Raw genomic sequence first — 14260 nt, 5'->3', positions numbered from 1 at the left:
ATGCTCTGTCTCTCTCTGTCTCTAAAATGAATAAACGTTAAAAAAAATAAATAAAAAAAAAAAAGAAAGTTTAGAGTCACAATTTTTCTTCATCTCAAACATACATTCCTCTTCCAGTGCTTTAAGACTCTTTCATCCTTATCTATGCCAACTTAATTTTCCAGTAGAATGAAAGTTCACCTCAGCCTCCGTGGTGATTTTTCTATGTATAGAGGTCATTTCTTTAGCATTCATTCATGTGTTCACCCACCTTTCAGTATTTATTGAGCTCTTAATATCTTCCAACCTTTTTTTTTTTTTTACCAGCCTTTAACTACAAATTGAGAAGAAATTTTATTTCTTTTTTTAAAAGTTTATTTATTTTTGAGAGAGAGAGAGAGAGAGAGAGAGAGAGAAAGTAGGGGAAGAATGCAGAGAGATTGAGACTCCAAAGCAGGGCTCAAACTCACAAACTGTGAGATCATGACCTGAGCTGAAATCAAGAGTTGGATGTTTAAGCAACTGAGCCACCCGGGTACCCCAAGTAATTTTATTTCTTAAAATATGAATAAAATATGATAGTTAAAAAATATGGGGGCGCCTGGGTGGCTCAGTCGGTTAAGCAGCCGACTTCAGATCAGGTCATGCCCCGCGTCAGGCTCTGTGCTGACAGCTCAGAGCCTGGAGCCTGCTTCAGATTCTGTGTGTCTCTCTCTCTCTGCCCCTCTCCTACTCATGCTCTGTCTCTCTCTGTCTCAAAACTAAATAAAACATTAAAATAAAATAAAATTAAAATAAAATAAAATAAAATAAAATAAAATAAAATAAAATAAAATAAATGAAGTTCAGGAATAAAAGAATACTTGGATTTTTTATTATCTTAACAAAATATTCAGCTCCTTGGTTGATCAAAGTATCTTTTCACATCATCAACTGCTACAATTTAAAATATATTCAAAGCCTAGCAATTACAATCAAAGCTTCGGAGTGTTAGTCTGATCTTAACTATAGAGAACAAACTGAGGGTTGATGGAGGGAGGTGGGCAGGGGATAGACTATGGATATTAAGGACATACCTGTTGTGCTAAGTAAGCACTTAGGGAGTTATATGTAAGTGATAAATCACCAAATTCTACTTCTGAAACTAATATTATACTACATGCTAGCTAGAATTTAAATAAAAACTTGAAACATTAAAACAAAAAGAATGTCAGAGCATAGAATACTTGGTAAGTAATTTGAGGCATTTATTCAAATAACTTCCCTTAAGTTTCTCGAAAGGTGGTGTCTGCTATTTGTTTTCAGTGTGTCATTTTTTAGCATGTGGTTTTTAGACATGTTTCCAATATGTCATTTTGAGGGGTGGGTGGGACTAAGAGGTGAACACAGCCAGAACCACAGTGACTTTATTTTACAATTCAAAGTCTGGAGTTTTGCCCAAATTTTTTTTTAAAAACAATCCTATTATTTCAGGTGGAACCACCCCTGCACAATGGGAAGATATTACAGGAACTACGCCATTAACATTTGTCAATGAATGTGTTTCCTTTACAACCAATGTGTCTGCCAGGTATGGTTATGCAGCCCAGAAAAGCCCACTATGATATTGCCCCTCCCCATTGTCTTTTGTTTTATTTAGTTTCTTACATCCTTTAAAAGTACATCTTTTGGTTTGCTTTTAAAGATCATCTGCATTTTCAGATTTTAAACTAGACCTGCCAGCAAATATAATAGTGATGATACAATAACAAAGGACAACCAGTCAAATTAAAATCTAAGAAAAATAAGTGATTGTCGGCTTTGACTGTATGACCTTGACTTTGGTTTTAGCAGCCACCACTGATTTTTCCAGTCCTAAAGGTCTTAGGAAAGATAAATTTCCTGCTGTCAAAAAATAGCCTGAACTACTTTTTCCAACAGAATAATAAAAACACAAAGCCCGCCATGGCTGGCTTAAGTGGTTTAGAGGTTTCAGTGACCCTTATGCCTTCTAACACATTTACCCATTACCCATGTCTTATCCATTTACATATCACACATCTTTTAAAAGCTGAAGCTCTCTAATTTTATGTCATGCGCACAAGAGTCAGTTTATTTAGTTCCCATTTGCATTGGGATCAGTGGATTGCTAAGCATTTTCCCAATTATTTAATTTGACAACTACAACAACTGTGTGACTTAAATAGAACAAGAGGTATTGTGTCCATTTTACCGATGAGAAAACTAAAGTTGAGAGTGGTTAAAACTTAAATTTCTATTTAGTGGGGAAACGAAAAAATAGAGATTCATGAATAGCTCAGTAACAGTGCACAGCAATACCTGGGTTTGATGGCCCATGTTTATAGTCTCAGCCACTCAGGTTCAGCTACTGAGTCTCGAGCTCTCTGTCAGTATGCTCTGCCACTCAGGCATCTACCCTCTAATGCAAGACAATGGCAAGTTTTGAATGAGAGGTCCACCAGAGTTACTAAAGAATTCAGCAGAGGGTGTTTGCGTTGGGATGTAGAGGATGTCCGAGAAGAGGTAACTCATGAGATATGTAGGAACCCAATAAGCAGATTGGGAAAGTGGAAAAGAGAGTAACATGAGCAAAGATGCCAAGATAGAATGCAAAAGCGTCCTGGGGGGTTGCAACAATGATCCAGGTAATCTATAATTCAGAAGTAATGCTGGATTGTGCATTGTTTATAGAAGGCCTTGTGGGATAGACTAAGCAGTTGGTATTGTAAGTGTATTTAATGGTTACACTTAAGTATGGTTACACTTAAAAATGGTTAAAATGATAAATTTTCTGTTATATATATTTTACCAAAGCCAGTAAAAAAAGAAAAGAGATGGATCAAGAACTTGAAGAAAAGAGAGGCCAAGACGATAGGGAAATCTCAGGAATGTTGAAAGATTATGGGAAATGAGCCAAGAGGAGGAAGGTGATCATTGTTGAGGAAACGTTTCAGAGCAAGAGGATGTGGAACAACCTTTGAAAGTGTATACATATATACGTATACATATATGTATACGTATATATGTATATACGTATACATATATGTATATGTATACATATACATAGCAGATTGGGAAAATGTCCATCAACGATCTCTTTTTCAGTGAAGTTGTCTTTCTTAGGGCCTCAGATGACGGGCGGGGGGGCTCAAGCTTTGCTAAAAGCTTAGCAAAGTTAGTATACTGAATAAAATGATATCCGAGGAGAAAGTTGCCAGGCAATGTCACAGACTTAGTTGGGGTTAGAACTCATAAATTGGTGACAAGCAAATAATTTCTTCTATGAATTATATTCAATATTTAGAAGTTCTGGAGCAAAAGCAAATTGTTTAAAATGGTTTTACCAACCTTGGTGTCTGGAGAGGTTACTGGAAAAGAATGATGAAAAAAAGCTGTGTAGATATTATTGAAAAGAGTTTCAGGAAACGAAACAAAGAATAGGAAAGGGAATCAAGGAAATAGAAATTCTTATTCAGTGAGATACTTGTCATAATGTCCAATACTGAATTCACATACTAGAAGATTCTAAAGTGCTGAGATAGAGTTGAGAAGATTGAATACTCAGAAGAGTCTCTATGGAAGAAAATCACAAATACTGCATTTGATAGCTGATTTTAAACACCTAATCTTTCTCTCTTCCCCTGAACTCCCTTGCTCCTTCCCATCTTTCTACCTTTCCTTTCACTTTCTTTCTTTCCTTTTAGTTTCTCTTATCATCTCCCTCTTCACTCCCTTCTTTTTCCAAGAAACATTTAGTGACTGTTTTGATCACAGTGAAGGGATTGTTGTTGTTGCTGTTGTTGTTTTTCAGCTGCTGTACTTTAAATTTCAAATAACTTACCTTATTTCCTTTTGTAGGTTCTGGCTGATAGATTGTCGGCAAATCCAGGAATCTGTTACCTTTGCATCACAAGTGTATAGAGAAATTATCTGTGTACCATATATGGCCAAATTTGTTGTGTTTGCCAAGTCACATGACCCCATTGAAGCCAGGTTGAGATGTTTCTGCATGACTGATGATAAGGTGGATAAGACCCTTGAACAACAAGAAAATTTTGCTGAGGTGGCCAGAAGCAGGGATGTAGAGGTACTGTATTTACAAAAATAATTTGTATTGACATGGTGTTTATACCCTTACTAATATATTATATTTAAAATAGTATTTAATAAATAGAGCTATAAAAAAAAAAAGACCAATCCACATTTTGATCAGTTAGAAGGTCAAGGTCCAAAATCAGCCATTCTTAACCTGTTTGCGTATAGGGACAGTCTCAGTGTGTACGAGTAGATAAAAGGACTCTGTTGAAGATTATTTTGGGAAAAATTATGAGTTATTGGTAAAGTATATAACTGACTGTCATAGTTTAGATGTCTTTATCTTTCCTTGTTGTTTCTTATTATTGTTTAACAGTAAAGAAAGCAGTTGGGAAGTATATCCTTTGTGTAAATGTGAAAGTACCATATCCAGGACTTTTCTACATTACTTTTTCTTATTTTGGATTTTTTTTTTTTTTACCAGTGGGCCTTTGGATTTTGAAGTCAAGTAACCTGATTCATTATGATGTCAAAAATTACCCAGTCAGAAATTTAAATGTGGGACTTAAAGAGATATTGGTTTTGGAGGGGTAACATGAAACTATTAGAAATGAAAACATTAAAACTGCCACCATGCATTTGAAGATTCCTGTAATTCCTATACCAGTAAGAAGAGGAAGGGGGTACTAACGCATGCTTTCTCACCGATAAGACAAAAATGTCAGTCAGCAATTTAAAGATTATATATGTGTATTTTAAGAATTTTCATGGTCCAAGTAGCATCACCACTTTTTTTATGTAAATAACACATGATAATTATAGCTATTATACTATATGTTATTTTTCTCTGTTTTCATCAGGTACTAGAAGGAAAACCAATCTATGTTGATTGTTTTGGCAACCTGGTGCCATTAACCAAGAGTGGCCAACATCATATATTCAGTTTTTTTGCCTTTAAAGAAAACCGACTTCCTCTCTTTGTCAAGGTAATATATACATGAAATTTTGCAATGCCTTTTATTTAAGATCAAGTAAGGATTTGATTTCCTTTAGGAGGAGATAATATTTGCTTTTCAATGATTTCCAGTAATTTTTTTAAACCATATCTATGAAACTTCAAAGTCCTCTAAAACCAAACACTTTTATTTTTGAGGTTCAAATTCATAAGGCTGAGAATTAGGACAGATAGTCAATTCGTTATTTAGAAAAACTGGCCATTTGTCCCAAATTTTGAAAGAAGTCTCTTTCTTCTTTTTTACTATATTTCTTTTAAATATTTATGCTTAATTTTTAAAGATGCATGAATATCATTAATGTGGAGACCAAAAGAGTTCTAAGTGAAAATATTTTGTAATAGAAGCTCTCAAAGGACCCAGGATCTCACTTAATCTAGTGAGAAATTATCCCAGATAGAGCTGTGAATTGGATATATTTTCAAAAATTCATCCAACAAACATTTATGGAGACACTTCAGTACACCATGAATCTGTTGTCCCTGTTTAAGAATGTTAATCCAAGTTAGGAATTTGGCCTTAATGGACACACATTTCATTCTAGAGTCCAATTATAAAGAGGGACAAAAATGTGTGATGGAGAGATTCATGAAATTAAAAGGAAGTAATAATTCTGTTATCTATTTCTCCAGTCACTCATTTTTTTCTTATTTCTCAGTGTATTTCACTGTTCTAGAAGTCCTAATAATGTTCAATCCTCACAAGATAGAAGCTGGTCTCCATCAGTTTTTATTACACTGACTTTAGACTACTAATTCCAAACGGTTTGTCAGCAGTGACTTATTTTAATCCCTTATTATTTTCCAAGTATATGTCAGTACACCTCTTTTAACTTTTTAAAAAAATCTATTAAGCTTTCCCCAGATCTCCTCTGAGTCTTTTGTTGTGCCATTTCTGGTTTGATTGTTTTGCCTGCTTAAAGATAAGTTCTGTAGATCATCACGTTAAGCTATAACTGCCGAGTGGTAATGGATCCATTTAACACAAATGGGTGTATAACTAAGCTAATACTTGGTATTGTTGATGTGCAAAAGTCATTCTATAAACAACCAAACACAGAAATGAGCAAAGGACTTAGACATTTCTCCAGAGAAGTTATATGGATGCCCAATAAGCATATGAAAAGATGCTCAACAGCTTAAGGAAATTCAAATTGAAACCACAATGAGATACCACTTTGTACCCATTAGGTTTGCCATTGTTAAAAAATGAAATAACTAACACATGTTGGCAAGGATGTGGAGAAATTGGAACCTTGATCATTGCTGGTGGGAATACAAAATGATGCAGCCACTGTGGAAAACAGTTTGATGATTCCTCAAAAATTTAAACATAGATTAGCATATGGTCCAGCAATTCAACTTCTAGGTGTATGGTGTATACCCAAGAGAACTGAAAGCAGGGACTCAAACAGTCACTTGCACAGCAGTGTTCATAAGAGCATTATTCACAACAGCCAAAAGGTGGAAACATCCCAAATATCCATTGACAGGTGAATGGATAAATGAAATATGGTATATACATACAAAGGAATATTATTCATCCACATAATAAGGAATGAAATTCTGATATAAGCTAATAAGCTATAGCATGGTGGAACCTCGAGGATATATCCTAAGTGAAATTAGCCAGACACAAGGGGACAAATATTCAACGTTTCCACTTACATGAGGTACCTAGAGTGGTCACGTGCATAGAGTCAGAAAACAGGATGGTAGTTGCCAGGGGAGGGAGGCAAGGGAGGAATGGGAAGCTATTGTTTAATGCAAACAGGGTTTCAGTTTGTGAAGATGAACAACTTCCAAAGATGAATGGGGGTGATGGTTGGACAACCACGTGAATGTATTTAATGCCACTAAAAACTGTGTGTAAAAATGGTTGACATGGTAAGTTTTATATTATGTATATTTTAGCACAATTTTTTTAAAGAATGAAACTTTGATATATGTTGCAATATGATTGAACCTTGAAAATATTATGCTAGGTAAAATAACCTAGAATCAAAAGGATAACTCTATCCTTTGTATTGTATAACTGTCTATTCAAGGTACCTGGAAGAGGCAAACTGATAGAGACACAAAGTAGAATAGAGGTGACTGAGGGCTGGCAAAAGAGGAGAATGGGGAGTTCTTGCTTAATGGGTACAGAGTTTCTGTTTGGGATCATGGAAAATTCTGCATAGTAGTAATGATTGCACAAGTTTGTGAATGTGCTTAATGCCACTAAATTGAACACTTAAAAATGGTAAGTGTAAAAATGGACGTGGTAAATTTTATGTATATCTTACAGCAATTTTTTAAAAGCCGAATGATTTTTTTAAAGTCATTCTAAATGATAATAGCAAAAGAAAGGAACACCTCTAAATCCTTGGCATTATCAATGAATTTATTTCTTCCTGATTCTTTTGAGTATCCTCTAATTAAAATAAATTATATACATCATATCTGGGTGAAGCATGTATGCCTTTTTCCTTCAAGGTACGTGATACGACTCAGGAACCTTGCGGGCGACTATCATTTATGAAAGAGCCCAAATCCACAAGAGGCCTGGTGCATCAAGCTATTTGCAACTTAAACATCACCCTGCCAATTTATACAAAGGTATTGTCAAATCTGCTGTAGTGCACTTCAGTCTGTATAGGATTTAATTTTCAAATCCTTTAAAATAAATAAAAGCAAAAGCACTGAATGCAAGCACATATAACAGTCATTTTTAAAAGATGTTTATTTATTTATTTTGAGGGTTGGGGGGTGGAGAGAGAGAGAGAGAGAGAGAGAGAGAATGAATGAATGAATGAATGAATGAATGAATGAATGAATTCTAAGCAGCCTCCACGCTCAGTGTAGAGCCAGACACAGGACTCGATCTCACAACTGTGAGATCACAACCTGAACTGAAATCAAGAGTAGGACATTTAACTGACTGAGCCGCCCAGGCACCCCGCCAGATATTACTTTCTATTTAAACCTCTCACCATTACAGAATTCCTTGCTTACTCTGATCAAGTTGAAAATGACAACCGAATGAATTAAATGTCGGGGATAACTTTATTTGATTACTTAGAACAATTTTAACCATTATCTTTTCCATAGAAAGCTCACACGTGGCAGCCTATAGGGGGCTGCAGCAGGTCGTCAGAGTGTGTACTAGAGGTTGGGGTGGAGGGTGAGTAGTGGCAGGTGAGACTTGGAGGAGAAGTAGAAACACATTTAAAACCCTAAATCTTGACTCCACAAAAAAAGCATTTGCTACACTTCTTTTTAACCCATGATGGTCTATTTTTCTTAACCAGTTGTTCTTGTAAATAGAGATGAGTCACATAGAGAAAAGCTCATAGCATCATGTTTTAATATTGCAAATTCTGATTCTGTGATAAAAACGAAACATTAGCTGTACATGTAAACTTACATGTTATTCCAGTAGTTAGAATAGAGCAATAGGTGTATCCATCCAAATGAGCATAATCTAATCTCACTCCAGTTGATACGAAATGTACTTTCAGTTTATAGATTTGTGAGTCACTGAAACAGAATGCCATATAAAAACCATAACAACATATATACTTCTGTGCAGTCCACCTGGGTGACATATAAAAATGAATGAACTTTGTCTCCGATTTCAGTGAGCTTCAATGTGCGATGAAAGAAAGAATTTGCTGTATTGTTACACTGTATTTCTAAGTCAGTACATATTATTAATGCTGTGATGGTCCAGGACAGCTTTCCATTTAGCAGCTCAAAGCAAAAAAGAAAATAATGCCGACATTATACACTTCAGATATACTTTAGAATTTAGTAGTTCCTTATTATAATAGAACTTCTAAATATTACCTGTATATTCAAAATATATTCACCGTATGTTTTTTTGTGGCTTTTAAGATTTTCAGCCAGCATCTGTAATGACTGGGATATTCATCATCATTTCTGTAGACATCGGCATCAAATCCATTAAATGTCAAGCCTTAAGGCTGCTAGTAACCTAGTATCTGAAATGAATATATTTATAATTTTAGTTCCTTTGACTAATAAATTAGAATATAATGTTGGTTCTTTTGCCTCTTGAATCTACAGACTTTGGCATTTAAATCAATCCTTTTTTTAAATTTTTGTGCCTGTCTTCTATAAGCTCTTAGGAAAAAAAAAAAAGTATGCTGTCTGTATGCTTGCCTGTTGATGTTTGTTGGCAACATATTTAATCTTTTCTTTTCTTCTAAATCCTGTCTACTCTTTCTGCTCTTTTTTCTGTCTTGCATGGCATCTTGGGGCGGCAAGGAATCAGAGTCAGATCAAGAACAGGAGGAAGAGGTAATTATATGACGCTGTTGCTTGTTGATGGCTGTATTTGGTCTAACCATTAAGAAGAACATGTAGTTAACCTGTGCTCTAAGAAGGGTTATACAGTTGTTAGTAATTGAAGGGTCACGGTTTTTCTTAACCTCTCTGAGCCTCTGTCTTCTCATCTCATCTCGTAGACTCAATTCAAAGAATAGTAAAGTGTTCCCCTGTAAATTGTTACCCTGTCTCTGTGCAGTAATATATGTTTCCCTACCAACTACTGAAGGTCAGACTATTATTTCATTTCTCAAAGGTTGATCTGGAGATGTCTGGGGGTCAAAACTTGTTTTTAATGCTACTGAGACATTATTTGCCTTTTATTTCCCATATCTCCACAAGCTGTGGAGGAGTCTTCCGGGGGGGACTGCATTACATATGATGATATCATCACTCTGACTCTGGCATATTGCTTGTGTATATTTGGGTTCTAGCATTTTCTCAGTTTTAATGCATGAAACAGATATTTACTTGTGTATATCAAACATAAACAGAAGTTCTTCAAGGTTCTCAGTCCCTTTTTAGGAGTGTAAAGGAGGCTTAGGACCACAAAGTTTGAGAACCACTGAGACCAAAAACTATAAGTTTTGAGTGTATAGCTCAACCATTAGCCTATAATATTATAATGCAGATCTCTACTAATGAGCATTTCTCATAAAATAGATTCTTTATTAAGTGCTCCACGTACCTCATTAGCACTAATGTCTCACAATTGCCCTGTGAGGGCTATGCTGTCATATCATAGATGCTATATCATAGGTGAAGAAAGCGAGTCTTAGAGAGGTTACCTTGAATAAAGAACCATTTGAATTAGACCTCTTCAGGCACATGTGTTTGTTTTCCTTATAAAGATTTGAAGGTGCCCAAACATTATCATAGAAATGAAAGAAATCATTGGGAAATACTTTCTCCTTTCCTATTTACATGCTGGTTCCTGTTTCTAAGATAGACAAATGCAGTTGTTAATAATTGCACATAAATGTTTTCAATAATACTAGTTTTATATTTTTAATGTTACTCTGATGGATTTGGAATACAAAAACATAAAGAAAAATATAATAAATACTCTTGTACTCACCAGCCCAAAATGTAAGGCCTTTTCAGTGCAGAGGATCCCCCTGAATTCACTTTTCCTCCTACTCTGGCAGTGGAGCAGGACAAAAGGGGTGATTATAGACTCATGGTCCCACCATGTGTAACCATATACATAGTACACTGCAACAAGACTGATGTCATCCTTTCCCTCAACCGGAGAGTCACTCTTTTGGCTCACATATTCCGTTTCCCTCCTGCACTTGGTGCTTCTATCACCAGAGCTGTTCAAAATTGGACCTACACACCTTCTTAGAAGAGCAATGCAGTTTTAAAACCATTTTTTTTAACATTTATTTGGGAGAGAGAGAGAGAGAGAGCGAGCGTGCACATGCGCGCGCCCAAGTGGGGGAGGGGCAGAGAGAGAGGGAGACACAGCATCTGAAGCAGGCTCCAGGCTCAGCTCAACTCCGGGCTGATGGCTCAGAGCCTGACATGGGACTTGACCCCACAAACTGTGAGATCATGACCTGAGCCGAAGTCGGACATTTAACCGACTGAGCCACCCAGGTGCCCCTCAAACCATTTTTGCTGTGTTTAAGTGAGTTTCTTGTGTTAGGTTTATGATTTCTCTATTGAGTATTCTCAGGAGCTGTTCAGGGCAGTAGATCCAGTTTCCTGGATCCTTTTCAGGATTTGGAATTTTGGCTTGTAATTAATGACACTGAAACTACTTCTGTAGAATGTATTACCTGGCATGCTCTTTGTTCTTTCCTTCTTTTTCACAACTAAATTGACACTGTCTAACCCCTATTTTGCACTTTTCCTGGCCTTTCACCTAATAAATATGTATTTCTAACATCAAACACACCCTGGATCACATCTTCCTAGGAATGTCATGTTAAAAAGTACTTTCCACCTATAGTGCCTAGAAAGGAGATTTGTTTTTTCAAAGTTATGATAAGAATCCAGGAGACTCTCAGGAAGAACTGTAGCAAATTACTCTGACCTTCCTCTGGTTTATGGTGTCTCCCCATGGCTGTGATTATCAATAGGAGCTTACTTGCACATCAGGGGCTGTGAAACAAGACGCAATTTGTAACCATTCAATTTGTGTATCTTTTCTTTCAGATCGATATGACATCAGAAAAAAGTAAGATTTTAAATAAAATTGAATTTGTTTGAAAGCTGGCTACAATAAAGAGAAGCATGAATTAAGATGCAAGCTAGTTGCCATTACTAACCACTATAATTATTATATTTTTATATTGTCCTTATTAATCATTAATGTATATTTAGAAAAGCAGCTTGGCCAGTTAAATTACAAAAATATCTTAATGAGCTAATTAGCAGTAAAATGCAATTATTATTCATCTAAGCATTCACTTTCTTTTGATACCCCTGTTAACCCTGCTACTGCTGTTATGCTTGTTTAGAAACCCACCCTACCGTTTTTGTCCATTTGTTAGCATAACATTGTCATCTCATTTTTTTTTTAAGCACTGACATGACAGTATCACTTTTTATATCAAGCAACACTGACTTGGGCAGAGGGCTCATTATTTTTGTAGGCTACACCTGCAAAAGTGATACTGTCTTAATAGTTCTCAGCTAAAGCTAACCCTCCCCCCACCCCCACCACCTAGCACCTCTTACTGTGGTGAAGTGTAACTGACTTCTTTAGGGCTGAGGTCTAACGGACTTTTGTGAAAACTTTCTGGGGAAGAAAAAAAAAGAACCAAGAATGCAAAGATCAAAAACTCCTGGATGAAATTATTAATCACAACAGTGTGCCATTATAGGGCTAACTTTAAATAATGGTGCAAATCCCAAACATAATTTAGTACAGACACAACTGGTTTTCACAGACCTTAAGAGAGCTGTCTTAGAACTCGTTTCGGGTTTGTAGCAATCCATTAACAGTTTAGTGTTTTGGCCTGTTTCTGGCTTCTTGTGTGGAAAAAGTTGAATTTTTCAGGTTTCTTTTTTGTTTTTATGCCCCAAATGGTTTAGGGGAAAAAATACCAATTTTTAACGTTTATTCATTTAAAAATTCATTTTTATTCACTGTATTTCAGGGTGCTAATTCCAAAAGGAGGAAACATAGAACCATGTTTAATGACCACTAGATATGGTCATCTGACCCTGTGCAATGATCTGGGGTTTTTTTGGGGTTTTTTGGTTTGTTTTTTTTTTTTTTGAAGACTTAGTACAATGTAAATTACAACTAAGTTATTGGAATACTTTTGATTGAGTCTCTTTGCTCTTATATTAAATTGACATTCAGGACTAGATTATTTGAAATTCTGAATGTTTTCATTGGCTTATACTTGAATAAATTTACATCAATATAAATTATTTTAATATATCATTATATATGCATATTCACAGAGTATGTCTCCTCAACAAGTACTGATTCTCTCAAGGCACTTTTATTTGTTAAAAAAGTGACATTATTGCATTAATTAACTCCTTTTCTTAAAAAGGGATTTTGTTTTATTATCTTGCTTTCTTCTTCAGGGCTACTAGGTTTATTTAAATGGCCTTTCTTTTGTTCCTTGAATGCTAGCTAGTAGAAGTTAAAATTTAATACAATCCCCCCCCCCCCCCACAGCTGAGTCATTTAAAAAAGAAAAAAAAAGTTACTGTGTTGCTATGATGACCCAGATTCTAGGTGTTATAAATATATTTTAAAGCTTAAATATAGACTCGTGTTTGGTTTTCTTTTAGTTTAAAGACAATCATTAAATGATCTTCATCTAGGTGTAAAATTATCTCTAAAGAAGGGTTCTATTGAAGAGACACTTTCCCAGTTCTTTTCAAGAGCAAATCCTAAACGAGTTTGAGTTTTCCTTTTTTGCTGTGAATGGGTGCAGGTCCCCACTACCTATACCTCAAATATAAGACACTCAGCGCCTTAGGTACAGACTTGTGTGGAATTAAATACGCCTCACCACAGTAACGTTTTACATACTTGTTCTAATTTCCAACCCATCCTCCTGCCCGTGCATTTCAGCAAGGCCACCTTGGCCACCAGTTTTCCTCCACCTTTGCTTTGCATGGAAATAACTTGGCTTACATAAACTGTGCGTGTGTCCTGTGTGACTGTCTCTGATTTGGATTGCCATGCATCACATTTTAACTTTGGACTCACATATATGTTTAATCACAGTTGTTGTTTGGTTGTTTTCTTGTTTTCCTTTCCTTTCCTTTTTTCCCTCCTTGGTCTGTCTGTTATGTGTCTAAACCAGGAGGTTGCTCCAAGGAAAGGACCATGCCTCTTAGCACCAGACCATTTGTTTCATTGTTAGGTGTGAATTTCCCTTAGATGAAATGCCGGTTTGCAGCTGATTCAGACATCTTCAATATAGTCATTGTATATTGGCAGAACAAAACATACTGAATTCCAGATTTTTTATATGATTAAAAAACACATATACATCATTAGAAGGCATTCTGAGTTTGCTACTACTGGCTTTCTCCTAGAGGAAATCAACTTTCTGCAATTTCTAATGCTTTTTTCCTTTTTTTCCCATGTTTATATTTTTTTCAACATTGATCTGTAACATCTGAACAATCTTGAGATACCTCTGTGTAATTTCACTGCGTTCGTTCTTTGTTGTGATCTGTGATGGTGTGTGTGTGTGTGTGTCTGTCTTGGCTATTTGTTACAGCTTTGTTGTATGTGTGAATGTGCTACAAGTGAGAAAATTAAGCAAGTTATTTCCTGCTCATTTTTCCTTTTCAGTTTTTTTTCCGTTAGCCTTGCTTTGCTTTTGTATCCTGAGACCTTGTGGATCCACCATTCCCAGCCCATTTTGTTGTCCCTCCCGCCACAACAGGAAAAGACACTGTGTTGTTTCAGTCCTG

The 14260-nt window shown here is 35.8% G+C and overlaps 1 protein-coding gene across 50 annotated transcripts in view; it reads left to right on the top strand.

Annotated features, from left to right (window-relative positions):
- The window catches only part of ANK2 (ankyrin 2), a 679068-nt gene that overhangs the window by 635367 nt on the left and 29441 nt on the right, over nt 1–14260 (top strand). For 44 of the 50 annotated variants that reach the window (XM_058721568.1, XM_058721573.1, XM_058721572.1 and 41 more), the window contains 6 exons: nt 1453–1549; nt 3838–4066; nt 4875–5000; nt 7505–7627; nt 9299–9331; nt 11522–11543. In XM_058721568.1, the coding sequence (XP_058577551.1) occupies nt 1453–1549; nt 3838–4066; nt 4875–5000; nt 7505–7627; nt 9299–9331; nt 11522–11543 (630 nt within the window). The remainder of the gene's footprint in view (nt 1–1452; nt 1550–3837; nt 4067–4874; nt 5001–7504; nt 7628–9298; nt 9332–11521; nt 11544–14260) is intronic. The other 6 variants (XM_058721561.1, XM_058721581.1, XM_058721600.1 and 3 more) reach the window with 1 other exon arrangement.

This window comes from Neofelis nebulosa, chromosome 3 (assembly GCF_028018385.1).
Source record: "Neofelis nebulosa isolate mNeoNeb1 chromosome 3, mNeoNeb1.pri, whole genome shotgun sequence".
NCBI lineage: Eukaryota > Metazoa > Chordata > Mammalia > Carnivora > Felidae > Neofelis > Neofelis nebulosa.
Note: the sequence above shows the minus strand (reverse complement) of the source record. Positions and strands in the feature narration are given on the sequence as shown.